Source organism: Mustelus asterias (genome assembly GCF_964213995.1).
Source record: "Mustelus asterias chromosome 26 unlocalized genomic scaffold, sMusAst1.hap1.1 SUPER_26_unloc_35, whole genome shotgun sequence".
Classification (NCBI taxonomy): domain Eukaryota; kingdom Metazoa; phylum Chordata; class Chondrichthyes; order Carcharhiniformes; family Triakidae; genus Mustelus; species Mustelus asterias.
The window spans coordinates 173,236-195,828 of record NW_027590104.1 but is presented as its reverse complement, the minus strand read 5'-3'; the positions used below and the strand labels follow the sequence as shown (position 1 = coordinate 195,828).

Sequence of the window (22,593 nt, the reverse complement as noted above, 5' to 3'; positions counted from 1 at the left end):
ACTTTTGTATCTCTCCCCTCTCAACTTAAACCTATGCCCTCTAGTTTTAGACTCCCCCACCTTTGGGAAAAGATATCAACCAACTAGCTGATCTAAGCCCCTCATTATTTTATAGACCTGAAAAGGTCACCCCTCAGCCTCCTACGCTCCAAGGAAAAAACTCCCAATCTATTAGCCTCTCCTTGTAACTCAACCCATCAAGTCCCAATAGCATCCTAGTAAATCTTTTCTGCACTCTTTCTAGTTTAATAATATCCTTTCTATAATAGGGTGACCAGAATTGCACACACAGTATTCCAAGTGCACCATTTTGTATCTCTCCCCTCTCATTTCATACATTAACAGTCACAGTCAGAGCATCTAATCAGTGTCCATGGACACATCAACTGCACTGCCCTCATCTACCTTCTTGGTTACCCCTTCAAAAAACTCAATCAGATTTGTGAACATGATTTTCCACTCACAAAGCCACGCTGACAGTCCCGAATCAGTTCTTGCATCTCTAAATGCCTGTAGATCCTGTCCCTCAAAATGCCTTCCAACAATTTACCCACCACAGATGTGAGGCTCACTGGCCTTTAGTTTCGAGGCTTTTCCCTGCAGCCCTTTTTAAACAAAGGCACAACATTTGCCACTCTCCAATCTTCAGGCAGTTCAACCGTGACTATCGATGATTTAAATATCTCGGCTAGGGGACCCGCAATTTCCTCCCTAGCCTCCCACAACGTCCTGGGATACACCTCATCAGGTCTCGGGGATTTATCGACTTTGATGCGCTTTGAAACTTCCAGCACCTCCTTCTCTGTAATATGTACACTCCTCAAGACATCAATATTTATTTCCCTAAGTTCCCTAACATCCATGCTTTTCTCAACAGTAAATACTGATGAGAAATATTCATTTAGGATCTCACCCATCTCTTGTGGATCCACACATAGATTGCCTTGTTGATCCTAAAGAGCCCCTACTCTCTCCCTTGTTACTCTTTTGCCCTTTATGTATTTGTAGAAGCTGTTTGGATTCTCCTTTGCCTTATCTGCCAAAACAATCTTGTGTCCCCTTTTTGCCCTCCTGATTTCTCTCTGAACTCTACTCCTACACCCCCTATACTCTTCAAGAGATTCACTTGATCCCAGCTGCCTATGCACGTCATGTGCCTCTTTATTCCTCTTGAGCAGGGCCTCAATATCCCGAGTCATCCAGGGTTCCCGACTTCTGCCAGCCTTGCCCTTCACTCTAAGAGGAATGTGTTTACCCTGAACCCTGGTTAACACACTTTTGAAAGCGTGCCACTTACCAGACGTCCCTTTTCCTTCCCACAGACACCCCCAGTTAGCTTTTGAAAGTTCCTGCCTGATACCATCAAAATTGCCCTTGCCCCAATTTAGAATATTAACTTTTGGGACAGACCTATCATTCTCCATAGCTATCTTAAAACTAATAGACTTATGGTCACTGGTCCCAAAGTGATCCCTCACTCACACTTCTGTCACCTGCCCTTCCTTATTTCCCAAGAGGAGGTCAAGTTTTGCCCCCTCTCTAGTCGGGCCATCCACATATTGAATGAGAAATTCCTCCTGAAGACACTCAACTAATTTCTCTCCATCCAACCCTCTAATACTATGGCTGTCCCAGTCAATGTTGGGAAAATTAAAATCTCCGACTATTACAACCCTATTTTTCTTGGAGCTATCTGCAAACTCCTTACAAATTTGCTCCTCAATTTCCCGCTGACTATTTGGGGGCCTATAGTACAATCCTATCAAAGTGATTTCCCCCTTCTTATTTCTCAGTTCTACCCATATAGACTCAGTGGCCGAACCCTTGGATATTTCCCTTCTCAGTACGGCCGTGATGCTTTCCCTCATCAAAAGTGCAACTCTCTCTCCTCTGTTACCTCCTGTTCTATCTTTCCTATAGCATCTGTACCCTGGAACATTGAGCTGCCAGTCCTGTCCCTCCCTTAGCCATGTTTCAGTAATTGCTATAATATCCCAGTCCCACGTACCCATCAATGCACTGAGTTCATCTGCCTTACCCATCAGGCCTCTTGCATTGAAATAAATGCAGTTTAATCTGGACTTCCCTTGCTGTCTGCTTTGCTTCTGTCTGATGTGTCTGGTACTAGGATTACTGACACTGCCTTTACTAATTTACGTGCTCTCTTTAACTTCCGTGCTGTCCTCAAACTTCTCTTCTGTCTCCCTCCTGCTTTGGATCCCACCCCTCTGCCAAACTAGTTTAAACGCTCCCGAGCTGCTCGAGCAAATCTCCTCGCCAGGATGTTAGTCCCCCTCCAGTTCAAATGTAACCCATCCCTCTTGAACAGATCAGCCCTTCCCCAGAAAAGATCCCAATGATCCAAAAATCTAAATCCCTGCCCCCTGCACCAGCTCTCAAGCCAGTCATTCATCTGCCTAATCCTCCTATTCCTACTCTCACTCGCACGTGGTACCGATAGTAGTCCTGAAATTACTACCTTCGAGGTCCTACACGTTAGCCTTCTGCCTAACTCTCTGTATTCACATTTCAGGATCTCATCCCTTTTCCTATTTATGTCGCTTGCTCTTTGCCCGACCCTGTCCCACAGCAGAACCAGCTGTGGTCTCACAGGCCTGGCTACTGCTGGTATCTCCCCCTGACAGGCTATCACTCCCGTAAATCATCTCTACCTCCGCTCCAGCACTTGAACAACTCTGACTAAACCTCCCAACTTGGCCTCATCCGTCCCACCCTCCCCTGACCTGACATAGAAACATGGAAGATAGGAGCAGGAGGAGGCCATTTGGCCCTTTAAGCCTACTTCACCATCCATCACAATCATGGCTGATCGTCCAACTCAAAAGCCGAATCCTGCTTTCTCCCCATAATCTCTGATCCTGTTCGCCCCAAGTGCTATATGCAGCCGCCTCTTGAATACATTCTTGACTATATCTCTGACTTAAACTGATTACTCAAGAAGCAACCCCAACCCACTACTCTCCAAAGCTATAAACCAATCCCAACCCCCGACCACGCAACCAAATCTAACTAGACACCCAACAACATTACCAACTCCCAGCCACCATCCAAACTGCTGATTAACCCTCCAACCCAACACAATACAACTCGACCACCCTCCCGACACCCAGAACTAATCCTTGAACCTCTCCTCAGCTCCCTGATGAACCATTCATCCAGCGACACACCAAGCCATTCACTCCCACAATCAACTAACACTTATGGAGCTCCCCAGGGTCACTGTGCTGTAAATAGGGTGTGCTCGCTCTACCGTGACACCACTCTGCTCTGATGGAGCTCTCCGGGGTCACTGTGCTGTAAATAAGGTGTGCTCGCTCTACCGTGAGTCCACTCTGCTCTGATGGAGATCGCCGGGGTCACTGTGCTGTAAATAGGGTTTGTGCTCTCTCTTCCCTGACTCTGCTCTGATGGAGCTCCCCGGGGTCACTGTGCTGTAAATAGGGTTTGTGCTCTCTCTTCCCTGACTCTACTCTGATGGAGCTCCCTGGGGTCGCAGTGCTGAAGATTCTGGGAGAAATATGCAGCAGTTTCAGGTTGGGAGGATTTTCACACATAGCGCCAATCTGCTTACCACTGCCGCTGCTTGGAAGATTCAGGCCCATTTATATTTTAAATCCATTTATATTTTAATTGTTACTCGAAAAATGAACAAAAACACTCACGAGATCCACTCCAGACTCCTGCAGGTCAGTATGAGGTGGCGGAGAGCAGGGGCAGATTGATCTGTGAAGGAGTTTGATTCCAGGTTCAGAATCCTCAGTGTCTGGTTTGTACTGAGAGCGGAGGCGAGATCCTCAGCACAAGAATCTGTGAGAGCGTTCTTATGCAGACTGGAGACCAGAGAGAGGAATAACAGGAATCAGGCTCAATCCCCAGTGTTTTAAATAATACTGTTAATAACAATAACAATGTATTGTATGAGACATTCCAAAAACACAACTTGCATTTCTGTAGAATGAGGAAATACTCAATGCTGAAAATGAAATATAAATAAACTGGAAATGCTCAGCAGGTTAGCTAAGTATTTGTGAAGAGAGAAACAGGGGTAAAGTTTGAGCTTCCATTGGAACTGGGAACGGGCAGTGAATTGACAGGTTTGAAGTGACAGCGGTGGGTGGCTGGGGAAGAAACAAAGAAAGGACAAACTGGAATTACAGGAGTGATTAAATGATAAAAGTGATGATGGGACAGGACCATAAATCACAGGATCCCCATGTCCTTACTCGGAGTGGCTCAGGAGGGACATGGGATGGTCAGTGGTTTGGGAATGCAGTTTGTGGTGAGGTTGAAGATAATGGCTGTGATTTTACCAGAAGCTCTGAAGTCCCAGCATGGGGATTGGAAATGGGTGGTGTGTCCGTGTGGGCAGGATAGGCAGAGTTATGAAGGTGATATTGTCAGAGGCGGACAATTAACGGCTGGCAGGCAGGGGGAGCTGCCCACTGAGGCAGCCTGGGCAGGGGGCAGTCCCGGTTCAGGCAATGCTGGCACCATCTCCAAAGGCAGCCAACAGGACGTTCAAACACTGCAGCTCTGGAGGGAGCAGCGAGGGAGCTCTGCTTATTTAATGAGGGGCTGAAATGTCAGAAAGCAGAACAAGGCTTTCCCCCCGACCCCTTCCCCTCCCTGGAGGGGCTCCACCAGGCTGCTCAGGCTCAGAGGGAGGTCCTGTTCCCTCAGGATGGGAGGAGATTATCCCATCGGTACAAGCCAGTCTGGATGGAGATTGCTGGGAGGCGAGCAGGTTTCAGACCCGTGGTTACAGAGTGGAAAAGGATCAATGTCCTGATGTGTTCTGTCACGGTGAGTGCAGCACAGCCTGATATGTGAATAAGTATGAGGGGGAAATTGTGGAAAGAACATCTCCACCCTGACACTGGCAATGCAAAGGACTTGCAGAATCTCACTGGCCGTGCTGTCTGGAGACAATACACATCTCTGTAACCTGTGCTTAATGCTGCCTTCTCTCACATTATCTGTCTCTTGAAGACCTGGTTGGCTGTAGGGATTCGCATTCTAATCAGTATTCTGTAACTTGATTTTGTGTCTCTGTGTCCTGTTTGAGAGCAGATTTCCACTCCATCTGACGAAGGAGCAGCGCTCCGAAAGCTAATGGTATTTGCTACCAAATAAACCTGTTGGACTTTAACCTGGTGTTAAAACTCTTACAATGCAAAGGCAGCAGCATTGACTGTCAGAGACATGTCCGTTAGGCTGGCACCAGCATAGGCTCGAGCAGGGCTGACCAACATATTCACTGGGCAAACACATGGCAATGTTTTTCTCACTCAAGGGGCCGGTGAGTAAATTTCAGAATGATACAGTTTGGCACAGCAGAAATTTCAATGAAAAACTGAACTGAGAAATGAAAAGAAAAACTTGCTGAGCACAATAATGAGTAATAATTAAAGATGATTATTAGTGTTTAATCCTCATCAATCACTAATTGTTTCTCTCCCACATTTGCTGCAGATTGGCTCGAAAACCTATCAGCAGCAAACATGGGAAAGAAACGGGATGTGATTGGAGGAGCAGCTCCATGCAGATTCTTCCATTCAAACTGAACTGTGTGACTGAGATTCTGGAAACTCGCTCCGGGGGCCGCATTGAGGGGCTTCGAGGGTCACATTCGCCCCTTGGTCCACACGTTGGACAACCCTGGGATACTGCATGTGTTTGATGAGTAACAATTTATGTGTTTGGAAAGAGAGCAAACATCATCAGGGAATGAGTGAAGAAGAGTGGAGACATCCAGGTCTTGCCATCCTTACGCCAATGCAAGATGAAGTGCTGGATCAGGAAGGCCTGGGGGCAGAGTGGGTAATTACTGCTGGTGAGATGGGTTGAGTGGGTGGCCTAATGAATGGGCACAGGAGAGCGTCTGGTGAGGACAAAGCATAGAGCTTGTTTATCCTTCACTGGTCACAGAGAGCAGTCTGAAGGACGTATTGGGATAAGAACAAAATACCTCGGAGCAGCAGAAGGTCATTCAGCCCCTCGAGCATACTCCATCACAGCTGATCTAATTATAGTCTCAACTCTTTTCCCCGTAACACTTGATTCGCTTCTCAATCCAAAATCATTCTTAACTCAGCCTTGAATATATTCAATGACTCTGCCGCCACTAGTCTCCAGGGAAGAGAATTCCACTGACCAGCCACCATCTAAAAAAATAAATTTCTCCTCATCTCAGTCTTAAGGGACTGACAATTACATTTTAAAAGCTGTCCCCTTGCTCTGGTCTCTCTTACAAGAAGAAACAGCCTCTCAGCAACCACCCTGTCTCATCCCCTCAATGCGATCACCTTTTAATCTTCTGAACTTTCATAGATATTGCTCCAATCTGCTCAAATTTCCCTCGTAAAATAAACCTCTCCATCCCAGGAATCAGCCGAGTGAACTTTCTCTGAACTGGTTCCAATACAATTCTATCCTTTTTTAAGTAAAGAGCTCAACACTGTACACATTACTCCAGTTGTGGAGCCTCCCTGAGCCTCTCCACATCCCCTTGAAACATCTTTGTATCCTCCTCACAATTCAGATTTTCACCTAGTTTTCCATTATTCGCAAATTTGGAAATATTATATTTGATCCCCACATCCATGTCATTCATGTAGATTCTGAATAGCTGAAACCCAAACACTGATCCCTGCCGTACTCCACTAGTTAGAGGCTGTCAACCCAAAAATAACCCATTTATTCCAACTCCTTGTTTCTGTCCACTAACCCGTTCTGAATCCATGCTGGTATATTCCTCCCAATCTCATGTGCTCCAATTTTCTTTCATAACCTCTTGTTTGTGAATCATGCAACTATAGAATCCCTAGTGTAGGAATCGTCATTCGGCCCATCGAGACACACTGACAGAGTAACTTACCAAGGTCCGCTCCCCATAACCTCACAAATTTACTCGGGCTAATCCACCTAAGCTACACATGTTGGGACACTAAGGGCCATTTTACCATGGCCACTCCATCTACCATGCATATCTTTGGGAGTGTGGGAGGAAACCGGAGCACCCAGAGGAAACACACGCAGACACGGGGAGAATGGAGAAACTCCACACAGTCACCCAAGGCTGGAATTGAACCCGGGCCCCTGGCTGGGATGCAACAATGTTAACCAATGTGTCACCGTGCCAGCCTTTCATGAATCCATGTTAGGCCTGTCTAATCCTGCCATTAATTTCTAAGTGTTCTGTTATCTCTTCCTTCATTACAGATTACTATAGGATTTCCATACCATTAATGTCAGACTAATAGATCTGCAGTTGCCCGGTTTCCCGTAACCCACATATTTACGCCGCTAATCCACCTAAACTACACATCTTGGACACTAACGGGCAATTTAGCATGGCCAATCCACCTAACCTACACAGTTTTTTTGGACTATGGGAGGAAACAGGCGCAGCCGAAGGAAACCCACACAGACACTGGGAGAACGTGAAAACTCCACAGTCGCCCAAACCTGGAATGAATCCGGGAATCTGACGCTGTGAGGCAGCAGTGCCAACCCCAGTGCCACATCTTCGCTTAATCTAATACACTCCTTGAATTAGCAACGGCTGGAACACTTCTGCTGCTCTTCTCCAAATAAAAGGAATCTATTTTTGTTGGAAACGCCACACATTTGCACATCACCATGTCTTAAGCAGCTTGTTTTGTGTTTGGCACTGGAACGTGCTTCTCCAAGAAATTGCTTGAATACATTCTGTGAACGAATCTTCTATTCAACTTTTGACAATCTGAGTGATTTATACAGTAAATGGAAGAAGCCACAGGAGCATTGACCTCCAGAGGGATCTGTGTGTACAAGTCTATAGATCCCTGAAAGTGGCAACACAGGTGGATGAGGTGGTCAAGAAGGCAGACAGCATGCTTGTCTTCATCGACCGGGGCATCGAGTATAAAAGTTGTCAAGTTATGTTACAGCTGTATGAAACTTCAGTTGGCCACATTTGAATATTGCTTGCAGTTCTGTTCGCGACACTCCCAGAATGATGTGGATGCTTTGGAGAGGGTGCAAGGAAGGTTTACCAGAATGTTGCCTGGTCAAGGACGTTAGGTTATGAGGAGATGTTGTATAAACACAGATTCTTTCACTACAAAAAGGGAGGCTGAGGGGTGACCGGATGGAGGTGTCCACAATTATGAGAAGCATCAATATGGTGGATAGTCAGAGACTTTTCTCCAGGGTGGAATGGTCAACTACAAGAGGGCACAGGTTGAAGGTGAGAGGAGCAAAGTTTCGAGGGTGGTGTGTGGGGTAAGTTTTCACCCAGAGGGTGGTGGGTGCCTGGAAGGCACTGCCAATGGAGGTGGCAGAAGCATGCACGTTTCCAATGTCCAAGGTGCATCTTGGTAGACACATGAACAAGAGACAAACAGAGGAATAGAAACGGCAAATTGGCAGTAGGTTCTGGGTCTGAATAAGCGTTAGGAGGCGCCACAGGCTTGGTGAGCTGAAGGGCCTGTTACTGTGAACATAGAACATAGAACAGTACAGCACAGAACAGGCCCTTCGGCCCACGATGTTGTGCCGACCTTCATCTGAAACCAAGATCAAGCTATCCCACTCCCTACCATCCTGGTGTGCTCCATGTGCCTATCCAATAACCGCTTAAATGTTCCTAAAGTGTCTGACTCCACTATCACTGCAGGCAGTCCATTCCACACCCCAACCACTCTCTGCGTGAAGAACCTACCTCTGATATCCTTCCTATATCTCCCACCATGAACCCTATAGTTATGACCCCTTGTAATAGCTCCATCCACCCGAGGAAATAGTCTTTGAACGTTCACTCGATCTATCCCCTTCATCATTTTATAAACCTCTATTAAGTCTCCCCTCAATCTCCTCCGCTCCAGAGAGAACAGCCCCAGCTCCCTCAACCTTTCCTCATAAGACCGACACTCCAAACCAGGCAGCATCCTGGTAAATATCCTCTGCACTCTTTCCAGCGCTTCCACATCCTTCTTATAGTGAGGTGACCAGAACTGCACGCAATATTCCAAATGCGGTCTCACCAAGGTCCTGTACAGTTGCAGCATAACCCCACGGCTCTTAAACTCCAACCCCCTGTTAATAAAAGCTAACACACTGTATGCCTTCTTCACAGCTCTATCCACTTGAGTGGCAACCTTTAGAGATCTGTGGATATGGACCCCAAGATCTCACTGTTCCTCCACAGTCTTCAGTACCCTACCTTTGACCCTGTAATCCACATTTAAATTAGTCCTACCAAAATGAATCACCTCACATTTATCAGGGTTAAACTCCATTTGCCATTTTTCAGCCCAGCTTTGCATCCTATCTATGTCTCTTTGCAGCCTACAACAGCCCTCCACCTCATCCACTACTCCACCAATCTTGGTGTCATCAGCAAATTTACTGATCCACCCTTCAGCCCCCTCCTCTAAGTCATTAATAAAAATCACAAAGAGCAGAGGACCAAGCACCGATCCCTGCGGCACTCCGCTAGCAACCTGCCTCCAGTCCGAAAATTTTCCATCCACCACCACCCTCTGTCTTCGATCAGATAGCCAGTTACCTATCCAATCGGCCAACTTTCCCTCTATCCCACACCTCCTTACTTTCATAATAAGCCGACCATGGGGGACCTTATCAAACGCCTTACTAAAATCCATGTATATGACATCAACCGCCCTACCTTCATGAACACACCTAGTTACCTCCTCAAAAAATTCTATCAAATTTGTGAGGCACGATTTGCCCTTCACAAATCCGTGCTGACTATCCCGGATTAATCCGCATCTTTCTAAATGGTCGTAAATCCCATCCCTAAGGACCTTTTCCATCAATTTACCAACCACCGAAGTCAGACTAACCGGTCTATAATTACCAGGGTCATTTCTATTCCCTTTCTTAAACAGAAGAACAACATTTGCCACTCTCCAGTCCTCTGGCACCATCCCCGTGGACAGCGAGGACCCAAAGATCAAAGCCAAAGGCTCTGCAATCTCATCCCTCGCCTCCCAAAGAATCCTAGGATACATTTCATCAGGCCCAGGGGACTTATCGACCTTCAGTTTATTCAAAACTGCCAATACATCCTCCCTCCGAACATCTATTTCCTCCAGCCTATTCGCCTGTAACACCTTCTCTTCCTGAAAAACATGGCCCCTCTCCTTGGTGAACACTAAAGAAAAGTATTCATTCATCACCTCGCCTATCTCTACTGATTCCATACACAAGTTCCCACCACTGTCCTTGACCGGCCCTAACCTCACCCTGGTCATTCTTTTATTCCTCACATAAGAGTAAAAAGCCTTGGGGTTTTCCTTGATCCGACCCGCCAAGGACTTCTCATGTCCCCTCCTAGCTCTCCTCAGCCCCTTTTTCAGCTCATTCCTTGCTAACTTGTAACCCTCAATCGAGCCATCTGAACCTTGTTTCCTCATCCCTACATAAACTCCATTTGCCATTTTTCAGCCCAGCTTTTCAGCTGTGCGGTTCTTTGTTCTTCTTTGTATATGTAGATTAAAGTCACCCGTCGTTATTGCAATATGTTTTTACAAGGCCCCATTATTTTTCCTGTGTATTGTGTTGGAGATTGTGACTGTTGTTCGGAGCCGATAAATGATTCCCAAACTTTGTTAAATCTTATCTCTATCCAAACTGATTCTGCATCTTGAACTAAGTTCACTTCTCGCTGCTGTACTGACATCTGTTACTAACAGTGAGACTCCACCGCCATGTCCTGTCCTCCATTTACTGTCATCCACTCACTCTCCCCCTTTTCACACTTCAATGGATGCTGTGTCCCGGGAGAGCTGTGCACATCTGAGGAGGAGGAGAGAACCTCAGAGGGTGAAACATAACATTATTCCCCCATTCCCTCAACACAAGGGTTTGTGGGACTGACATCCCATTGTTCAGGGATCAGAGAGAGAAGCAACAGGAGTCAGAGGAAAAGCAGTTTTCCTTATTCATAACTGACGCCAATAGTAATGGGCAGTGTTTTTTATACAAATACCAGTGGTGAAATTATATTGTTGAATATTCAGTTATTATAAACACAATCTCACACAGTCTGCTACTTACCACAGTTCCTGTATTTTACAGTCCGGATTCCTCAGAGCCACAGACAGCAGTTTCACTCCTGAATCTCCCAGTTTATTGAAACCCAGATTCAGATCTATCAGTGAGCGGTTTGTACTGAGAGCAGAGGCCAGGTCCTCGGCACAAGAATCTGAGAGATCATTATCATGGAGACTGGAGATCAGAGAGAAAAATAACATGAATCAGGGCAAAAATCCATAGTGTTTTTAAGAATAAGATCATTAACAATAATAATGTACAGCGCGGGACATTCAAGAAACACAACTTCAGTTGATACAGAAGGCAAAATTATATTGATGCTGTAAATCTGAAATATGAATAAAATATGTGGAAAATCTCAGCAGGACAGGCAGCATCTGTGACGAGAGAAACATATTTAGTTTCAGTTCAATTAGCTAAAATTAAAACTTATGAGTAGCAGTGAATTAAATTGTTTTAAGTGACAGGGAGCTGGGGATGGGCGAGTGACAAGGAAATAACAAAATGGAAGTGCCGGAGTGATTAAATGAGAAAAAGGATGATGGTGAAAGGGAAGAGCACAGGATTCCCATGTCCTTACCCTGAGTCACAGGGAGGGACATGGGATGGTCAGTGGCTCAGGAATGGAGTGTGTGGTGGGGTTGAAGATGATGAGAGAAAAACCTTTTTCACACTGCCAGTGGTACGGGTCTGGAATGTACAGTCTGGAAGTGTGGTGGGGGCAGGCTGATTCGAGGCATCACAGAGGGCAGTCGATGAACAATCGAATGAAACAATGTGCAAAGATACGAGGAGAAGGCAGTCGAATGATACAAATTCCTAATCCTAGTTTGGTGAGCCGGTGCAGACACATTTCGCCTCGTGGTGTTCCGCAATAATTCTGTGAAGATAATGGTTGGAAATGTATGGAGATTTTCACTGGAAGCTGGTGATGTTGCAGTGTCAACAGGGTGAGGTAATTTAGCCAGTGTCCACAAAGGGCCATTGGTATCTCTCTCAGGTAGAATCACAGAATTGTTACAGAGCAGAAGGAGACCATTCGGTCCATGCTGTCCGCACTCAATCTCTGAATGAGCAATTTACTAAGTGTCATTCCTCCAAATATTCCCAGTAACTCTGCACATCCTTCCTTTTCAGATAATAATCCAATTCCCTTTGGAAATGTTCAACTGAACGTGTCTCCACCACACTCCCAGACAGTGAACTCCAGCCCTTAACCACTCGCTGCAGGGGAAGTCCCGGTTCAGGCAATGCTGGCACGGGCAGCACTTTGATAGGCAGCAGCTCTGGAGAGACCAGTGAGGAAGACCTGGTTACTGAACACAGGGCTGCAATGGGAGGAGAAAGGTTAAACTCAATTCAATGATGCACTTGGCAACACTTGGTACTCTTCCCCAAGGCTACCTGAGTTTGGAGCAAATTTCTGTTCTCTCAGGACTGGACAGTATCTGCCACATCAATCCAAGTATATCGGGATGGAGATTGCTGGAGACCTGAGCAGGCGTGGGTTATATGGTTGCAGTGAGGCAAAAGGATGAATAACTTCCCAAGTTCTGACAAGGTGGTGAAGCATTTGATCGCATATAACCTGAGGCATATGGGGTCGAATGAGAATGAAAGTGAAATGGTCGAAAGGTAATTCCCACACAGACACAGGCAATGCCCAGAGAGCAGCATCAACATGTCAGAGACATGTGAGCCTCTCTCTGCAGGGTTCTGGTTTTAACAACACCAGGCCAATGTCCAACACGTTTATTTGGTAGCAAATGCCATTAGCTTTCGGAGTGCTGCTCCTTTGTCAGATGGAGTGGATATCTGCTCCCAAACAGGTTCTGGTCAGTCAGATAATTCCAGCACTGTGAGAATGGGATGGTCACAGGCAAGAGGCTTTCCCTATGTAGACATGATGGTCAGTCAGGTTCTCACCAGCATAGGCTTGTGTCTTTGATGGGAGAGTAACAATGGAACTTTATGTGCCTGTAGAAGAGAGCACGAAACGTCAGGAAATGAACTAAAAATCGTGATAGCGTCCAGGTTTTGTAATCCTCACACCTAGAATTAGCAGCTCTGCAGTTGGGAGAACAGCAGATAGTGTGGGAAATCGCTGATTGTGACATTGGTTGTGGAGCTGAGAGTGTGCGGTTGAATGGATGGACACAGGAGACTCTCTGGCAACACAGAGTTTGGTGCCCATCACCGGTCACATGGAACCGGCTGAAGGACGTGTTGGAATGTACATTTTGTTACAAACTATGCCTTGAAGAAATATACTGAACATTGAAGGATATTGAATTCGATGATCAGCCATGAACAAAATGAATGGTGGATCAGGCTCGAAGGGCCGAATGGCCAACTCCTGCTTCTAGTTTCTATTTTAATCATGTTTCTATGCAGGTTATGTTGTCGGCACTGTGCTATCTGTAGCCGGTTTCCTTTATTGTTACTGAAGCAGTATAATTGACATCATGTTGATTTTAATCTGAACTAATGCAGTGTTCTGTTGTTTCAGTGTTTCCCCCTGGGATGGCAGAGTAGAGCTTGATTGCGGGTGATTGACAGGTTATGTCATGTGACTGAGGGACAGCTATTTTTCACAGAACATTCTAGTTTCAATTCTTCTTTCAGAAGCTGCTTGAACTTAAGACAAACAGCACTGCTGTTTCCCTCTCTGAAGTTGGAGTATTTGCTGTTTAAGTGTTGCTGTGTTGAAAGCTGTCAGAGACTGGGGTTACCTCTCTGTGGTTGGGCTGTTCGGAGGCGACATCCTTCTCTGAAAACAATTGTTTGTTGGCTGCCCGGAAGTGTTAAAAAGCTGGAAATCGGCATCACGTGAGCATAATTGTTTTTGTGCTAACTAATGTTGGAGAAGGGTGTATGTCTGTGGGTATTGCTTTGTATTGGAACAACAGAGATAGCTAGCTGTTAAGAGTTATAGTGTGTCATGTCTAAGTCTTGCAATTGGTAAAGGTTATGCTAATTCTTGTTCTTATATTCTAACTGCATTCTTAAATAAACTGTGTTTGATAAAAGCATCCTAGTGGGTCACTTGATTCATACCTGGAGTGAAACACCTCATGCTCATCAATGCCAAAATCAAATGTAAAACCAAGGGTCCAGGCTAACTTCACAAAACACCTTGGAGTTTCTGGTCTGCATCTTAACAATTGTATAGAACATAGAACAGTACAGCACCGAACAGGCCCTTCGGCCCACGATGTTGTGCCGAGCTTTATCTGAAACCAAGATCACGCTATCCCACTCCCTATCATCCTGGTGTACTCCATGTGCCTATCCAATAACCGCTTAAATGTTCCTAAAGTGTCTGACTCCACTATCACTGCAGGCAGTCCATTCCACACCCCAACCACTCTCTGCGTAAAGAACCTACCTCTGATATCCTTCCTGTATCTCCCACCATGAACCCTATAGTTATGCCCCCTTGTAATAGCTCCATCCACCCGAATGCATCCATTCACTCTTTCCTCTTCCTCACAAATCAAGGGCTGTGTGACTGGGTGACGTGTGTCCCCCTGTAAGCATGTGAAAGGGTCCTCAGAGTCACCGTCACATTATTCCCCTACACCCAGGGCACAAAAATCAATGTGATTGACATTCCACTGCATTGGGATCACAGAGAGAGAAATCACAGGAATCAGTGAAAATTCAGGTTCTGGTTCATAACTTCCACCCCTGGGCCTTTATAGAGTTTTTCAGCACAGAAAGAGGCCCTTCGGCCCATCGTGTGTGTCAGCCATCAAGCAGCAATCTATTTAATCCATTTCCAGCACTTGCTCCATAGCCTTGTCTGCTGCGGCATTTCAAGTGCTTGTCTGAATGCTTCTTAAATGTTGCAAGTGTTCCTGACTCCACCACCCTTTCAGACAGTGAGATCCAGATTCCCACCAGCCTCTGGGTGAAAAAGCGTTTCCATGGAATCCCGACCTGGACATTTACCATGGCAAATCCAACGACACTACACATTTTGGGACACTAAGTGACAATTTAGCATTATCGATCCACCTAACCTACACATTTTTGGGCTGTGGGAGGAAACCAGATTACCTGACAGAAACCCGCACACACGGGGGGAACATGCAAACTCCACAGGCAGTCACCCGAGGCTGGAATTGAACAAAGGTCCCGAACGTTGTGAGGCAGCAATGCTAACCACTGTGCCATCATCAATTCTCCTCTGAAACTCCTGCCTATCGCTTTAAATATGCCCCTGGCTATTGACCCCTAAAATGAAGGAGAAAGGTTCCTTTCTATGAACCGATGTATGTCCCTCTTAATTTGATACAACTCCACGAGGTTAGTGGTGAATGTCCAGACAGCAGCATCAATCTTCAGGAACATGTCAGTCTCTCTGTGAAGGGTTCCGGTCAGTCAGAGATGACTGCTGCACTGCCAACACTGAGTGGCCATCCTCGTGGTCATCCGGTATTATGATCCTGCATCAGTGATGGAAAAGCAATATATTCCAAGTCAGAATGGTGAGTGGTTTGGAAAGAAATCTGAAGCTGGTTGGTGTCCCATCCTTCTCATATCCTTGGCCATCTCGGTGATGGATAGTGCCTGTTTGGATGATGCTGGCTCAGGAACCTTGGTGAGCTGCTACATTCCACCTTGTATGTGGTAAAATACTGCCACTGTGCGTCAGTGGTAGAGACAGCCAATGTTTAGTTTGGTGAATGGCCAGCTGATCCAGTGGGCTCCTTTTCCATGGATGAGCTTCTTCGGTGTTTTTGAAGCTGCAGACAATCCAGCAAAATGAGCGGATTCCATCACACTGCTGACTTGTGCCTTGGAGATGGTGGGAAAAATTTGGGAGACAGGAGGCGAGTTCCTCATCTCCGAATTCCCAGACTGTTATCTACCCTTGGAGCCATAGTGTTTACAGTTCAGTGTCTGTTCAATGGTCCCAGTGCGCCCCCACCACTCAGGATGTTGATGGTCGAGGATTCAGCGATGGTGCTGCCATTCAATGTAAAGGGAATATGGTTAGATTCCCGTCTGTTGGAGATGGTCCTTGCCTGGCATTTGTGCAGTGAAACATTACTTGCCATTTATCAGGTTAAGCCTGAACGTTCTTCAGACCTTCAGACGCTAGCTCTGTCGAAGAGTCATCCAGATTCGAAGGGTGAGCTGTTTCTCTCCACAGAAGCTGTCAGACATGCTGAGCTTTTCCAGCATTTTCTGTTTTGTTCAGGTCTTGCTGTTTATGGGCATGGACTGCTTCAGTCTCTGAGGAATTGTGAACAGTACTGAGCATTGTGCAATCATTAGTGAACATCCTCATTTCTGACATTATAATGGAAGGCAGGACATTGATAAAGCAATTGAAGGTGGTTGGGCTTTGGACATCACCCTCAGGAACTCCTGCAGTGATGTTCATGAGGCACTGGAAGGATGACACTTTTCTGACCATCAAGAGCAGACTGATGGAGCAGCAATTCATCAGATTGGATTTGCCCTGTTTTATTCCACATTGTCCGGTAGATCCAGTGTTGTAGCTGTACTGGAACAGCTTGGCTTGGGGAATGGTTAGTTATGGAGCACAATTCTTCAGTACCATTGCTGGGGTACAGCCAGGCTGACAGAGTTTGCAGTACACAGTGCCTTCAGTCATTTCTTTACCTCACATGCAGTGAATCAAATGGTCATCTGTAATGTTGGGGACCTCAGGAGGAGGCCGAGATTAATCATTCTACTCAGCACTTCTGGCTGAAGATGGCACTGATGCTCTGGGTTCCCTCATCAGTAATGATGGAATTCTTGTGGCATGTTTATAGAATCATAGAATTCCCACAGTGTAGAAGGGAGGCCCTTTGGCCCATCGAGTCTTCACCAATTCTTTGAAAGAATATCATATCCAGGCCCTATCTCTGTAACTCCACATATATGGCCCACTAATCCCCGTAACCTACACACCCTGAGACACCTAGGGACAACTTCGCATAGCCAATCAACCGAACCTGCACATCTTTGGACTGTGGGAGAAAATTGGAGTACCCAGAGGAAACCCACACAGACACTGGGAGAATGTGCAAACTCTACACATAAAGTCACCCAAGGCCGGAATTGAACCCTGGTCCCTGGCGCTGTGAGGCAGCAGTGCTAACCACTGTGCCACCTTGTCGCCTAATGTAACCGGCATGTCCAACATTTTGTGGCATGTCTAACACTATTTATGACTGGATATGGCAAGACAGCAGATCTCTGATCTGATCCATTGGTTTTGGTGTGATTGAGCTCGGTCTATCATATGCTGCGTCCACTCTGTGGTCTGATGGTCGTGTGCTGGAGCTTCACATCTCATCTTTAGATAAACCCAAGTCTCATTTGGTAGTACATATAAAGAAAATTAGTCGTAGTAACACAGTACTGGCTGCTGGGGAAAGCCACTGGCAGCTTCCTATAAATGAAAAGGTACAGTTCACCTCTCCTGCCTGTTTCCTGTCACTCAGATAACTTCATAACCAGGCTGCCTTTGCCTCTTTTATTTCATGGTCTTCATCTTTGCTCCCAAGCTTATTTTGTGTCTACTAATAGCGGACAGTGTTTTTAATAACAAATACTGACAGCAATGGTATATTTAGTATCATTATTTGTGTTCTTAAAAACAATGTCCATTATTAATAGGGACATCATTCAGACTATTCTGCACTGTGATTATTGCCATTGCCTGCTGAGCTGTGCCTTGAACTGCTGGGCTGCGAGCTCTGGAATTCTCTTCATAACCCTCCCCACCTCCATCTCTGCATTCTCTTTTCAGATGCTCCTTAAGCTCCGTTTAACATAAATTTGAGAGTGGATCCCTCGGGATAAAACTCATCAGAATCCAATGTAGTTTGTAATCTGCCTTACCAATATACAGCAGTTTTCTATGTTTAATCAAACTGAGAAGCCGACAGACATAAACATCTATAATCTGAATGACAAAATAAACTAAATTGAACATGTGACCAGCCATATCTGGGAATTCTATAAACATTTAATTGTTTTGTCCATCTTTTTTATTCTCATGAATGGATTTGAGAATAATCATAAATGATTAGTTAAATCTTTCACTCCTGAATCTCGCAGTTTATTGTAACTCAGGTTCAGACACATCACTGACTGGTTTGTACTGAGAGCAGAGGTGAGAATATCTGAGGCTGTTACTCTCCAAACTGGAGATCATAGAGAGAAAGATTTCAGGAATCAGAGCGAATCCGTGGTGTTTAACACGAAGACTGACAGGAATGATTATTAATGACACTATTACTGACACTGATAATAATTTACAGTGTCAGACATCCACTGATTATTAACACAATCTCACACAGTCTGATACTTACTCCAGTTTCTGTATTTTACATTCTGGATTCCTCAGAGCCGCAGACAATAGTTTCACTCCTGAATCTCCCACTTCATTGTCACCCAGACTAAATGGAGGAAGTGAGAAACACATTAAATTCAGATTAATGTTCAGCAGGAAAAATAGCTGGATCTGTTTTTGTGTCAGAAACTTAGCACCAGTGGTGAACTGATTCAAGTTACGATATTATATCTCATCCAAGTTGATCTTTCTCTACACCCTGTGACTGTAACACTGCATTCTGGACTCTTTCCTTTCCTTCCCTATGTACGGTATGCTTTGGCACTAATAAATGTGACAATATTAAATCAGATATCAAACCCTTTCTGTTGAATGGAAAAGGCAATCGTCAGCATTGGAAAATGATGAACAATTCACTCTCACTGGTTTGCCTACTGGGGGAAATCACTTTTACACCTCTCAAAATGTATATTTTGTTTAATTGTTCTTGGGATATGGGTGTCGCTGGCTCGACCAGCATTTATTTCTCACTGCTAATGGTCCCTAGAGGAGGTGATGCCCACATCCTGTGAACAAGCAAGTAATTTTTAAACATGTCCCACATTCTGGTCTCATGTCCTGATCATCAGAATTACCCTCCTGAATCTCACTGACCCTGCTACGTTTCCGGAAATTCAAATCATTTCTGCTGTTACATAAATCCAGGATTTTATGAGAATTGTACATTTTACTGAGGGTTAAATGATAAAGCTGTGAGAGTGGATCCCTCGGAATTCCCTGTGCTTCTTAACTATTGACATTGTATCATCTGTATAGTATCTCAGGGCGAGTTAAAGTGTGAAACTGTGCTAACTGTTGCTTTAAGATCCATCCCCTAGATTTGACACAACCAGGAAAGATTATTCTCCCATTAGAAAGTTGAAATATTTCTGTTTGACTAGTTTATAGGGGAGGGGTGTCTCCCGCTACATTCCACAGTAAACAGGCTCTACATTTTCTGCAGGTATGGCTAGTGTTCTATCTCCGGGAATTGCCGGGAGTTCCCTCTTCCCGGTAGATCCTCACATAGGAAAAGGATTATCCAAAAACCCTGTTTCATATCACTGACGGTTTGACTGGAGATTTTCCAGCAGCAGGTTTCCTCATTCAGGAAATTCTGGTTTCCTCGGCTCAGATGTAAGTTCTGCAGTCCTGCCACATTTAGCTGTGAATGATAGTGGACGATGAAACAACAGAAGGAGGAGGCTCCACAAATATCCCATCCTCATGATGGAGGAGACTAGCACATCAGTGCAAAAGGTATGGCTCAAATATTAGTAACTAACTTCAGTGGCTGAACCATCCAGAGGGCCCCAACATCACAGATATCAGCTCATTCCATTCACTCCACATGATGTCAAGAAATAGTTAAAGATAATGGATACGGCAAAGACCACAGATCTTGACAATATTCCAGTAACTGTACTGAAGATTACTGCTCCAGAAGTTGCTCTGTTCCTCGCCAAGCTGTTCCAGTGAAGCGACAACACTGATGTTTACCCAAAATAGTGGGAAATTGTCCAGATATGACCGTAAACAAAAAGGAGAGAACAAATCCAATCTGTCCATTTCCCACCCCATCAGTCTACTCTCGATCATCAGCAGAGTAATGGAAGGCTAACGAGACTAACAAGTGACACTTAATTAGCAATGACCTGCTATCTGACTTGAAGCTTGTGTTTACTCAGGGACACTCAGCCCCCTACCTCATTACAGCCTTGATGCAAACACGGACAGCAGAGCTGAACTCAGGATGAGAGGGGAGAGTGTCTGCCCTTGACATCAAGGCAGCATATGGCTACATGTAGCAAAAAGGAGCCAGAGAAAAACTGAAGTCAATGGAAATGAGAAATGGGCAGCACGGTAGCAGAGTGGTTAGCACCGCTGCTTAACAGCTCCAAGGACCTGGGTTCGATTCCCGGCTCGGGTCACTGTCTCTGTGTAATTTGCACATTCTCCTCGTGTCTGCGTGGGTTTCCTCCGGGTACTCCGGTTTCCTCCCACAGTCCAAAGATGTGCGGGTTCGTTTGATTGGCTATGCTAAAAAAATTGCCCCTTAGTGTCTCAAGATGCGTAGATTAGAGGGATTAGTGGGTAAAATATGTAGGGATATGGAGGTAGGGTCTGGGTGGGATTGTGGTCAGTGCAGACTCGATGGGCCGAGTGGCCTCTTTCTGCACTGTAGGGTTCCTATGATTTCTTTCCATGAAAACTATCTGCCGATTGGAGTAATACCAGCACAAACAAAGTTAGTTATGGTTGTTGGACCATCTACAAGATGCAGTGCAACAACTCACCATGGCTCGTTACACAGCACTGTCCAGTCTTGTGATTTCTATCCCTGGAAGGACAAGGGCAGCAGATGAATGGAAACATCACCACCTGGAAGTTCCCTTCCAAGATACACACCATCCTGACTTGGAAATATATCATCGTTCCTTCACAGTGACTGGGTCAAAATCCTGGAACTCTCTTTCTCACAGCTCTGTGGGTGCACCTACACCACAGGAGTCCCGAAATGTAATGGTAGTGATATAATAGTGAGCATAGTTGCTTTCCAAGCAGTTGATACAGGTTTAATTCCCAGCTATCTCAGTTTGTTGGAGTGGATGAAGAGAGGGCCAGGAGGCAGTAACCACAACCGAAAAGAGTGGGTCAATCCAATTGAGTCAAGTCTGCGGCTCCAGCCTGGAGCAGTAGTGTTAAACTTAGCTGAGGGTTGGAGGGTCAGTTGATCATTCAGCTACTCTGAGCCGGCCCACGCTGAGTTCAAAAGGGAAATGGTGAATCTAATAGTGACACGGAGGAAACTAAATTCATTGGTTGGTAAAAAAATGCCATTTTCGACTGGCTTTATATTGCTGTGATTTGGAGGAAGCAACAGAAAGGGTCAGTGATGGTTCTGCTGTTGATGTGGTGTACATGGATATTCAAAAATCATCTGATGCAGTGACACAACAGACTTGTGGCATAAGCTCATAAAATAAATGGGAAAGTAGCAACGTGGATACAAAATTGGATGAACAAAGAGTAATGGATATTTTTAAGGCTGGAGGATGTCGGTAATGGAGAACCCTAGCAGTTGGTATTGGGATCCTTGCTTTTCCCTGATATATATGAATGATCTAGGTGTTTGGGCGGCACGGTAGCACAGTGGTTAGCACTGCTGCTTCACAGCTCCAGGGGCCTGGGTTCGACTCCCGGCTTGGGTCACTGTGTGGAGTTTGCACATTCTCCTCATGTCTGTGTGGGTTTCCTCCGGGTGCTCCGGTTTCCTCCCAGCCTAAAGATGTGTGGGTTAGGTTGATTGGCCATGCTAAAATTGCTCCTTAGTGTCTTGAGATGTGTAGGTTTGAGGGATTAGAGGGTAAAATATGTAGGGATATGGGGGTAGGGCCTGGGGTGAGGATTGTGGTCGGTGCAGACTCGATGGGCCGAATGGCCTCTTCCTGCACTGTAGGGTTTCTATGGTTTGCTGTCTCGAGGGAAATTTCAAAGTTTGAGGCATTGTAAACTGTGAGAAGAGCTTGGGACTGAAAAACAGACCATGGGGGAGTGTACAGACAGGTGACAGCTTAAGTTAAATGCAGAGGCGGGTAAGGTGATACTTTCAGGAAACATGCACATGAGGAAGCAATATAAAATAATCGGTCGAATTGTTAACGGATTGCAGGATCAGAGGGACTGAACACATATGTGCATCGATCATTGCTGTTAGCAGGACAAGTGTAGGTAGCAATTAATAAAGAAAACAGCATCTTGGGCTTCACTGTTATGTAATAACTTGTGTTTGTGGGCATTACACAGTAATTCATGAGTTTAAATTTAATTTGTGTTTCTGTGCTTGTGAGCTCAGAAAGGGCCAAAACTTTAATTTCACTTCATGTTAAACAAAGCTGCCTGCCTGCGGGTTTTTGGTTTCAATTTAAACTGTCCCTACATTTTAATTTAAGGTTTACGACGTTGTAAGAGTTATGAAGGTTTAAAGAAATGGTTGCTTCTATTCAGAGGCCCACAATGAATGATAGAAGCTCTGAGTTTCAGTTACAACCAGTTAATCCAGGAAGCAAGACGGAGTTCACAGAGGCTGCCAGTAGAGGCAGCGCAACGCAGACATTCAGAAAGCAACCCGAACTGATGATGTCACCAGT

General features: G+C 45.4%; 1 protein-coding gene across 1 annotated transcript in view; it reads right to left on the bottom strand.

The window, feature by feature from the left end:
• LOC144482148 (NACHT, LRR and PYD domains-containing protein 3-like) overlaps positions 1-22,593 on the bottom strand; it is a 132,167-nt gene that overhangs the window by 63,612 nt on the left and 45,962 nt on the right. The window contains exons 8-9 of the mRNA XM_078201369.1: positions 18,423-18,509; positions 11,086-11,256 (exon numbers count right to left, since the gene is read on the bottom strand). Coding sequence (XP_078057495.1) covers positions 11,086-11,256; positions 18,423-18,509 — 258 coding nt within the window. The remainder of the gene's footprint in view (positions 1-11,085; positions 11,257-18,422; positions 18,510-22,593) is intronic.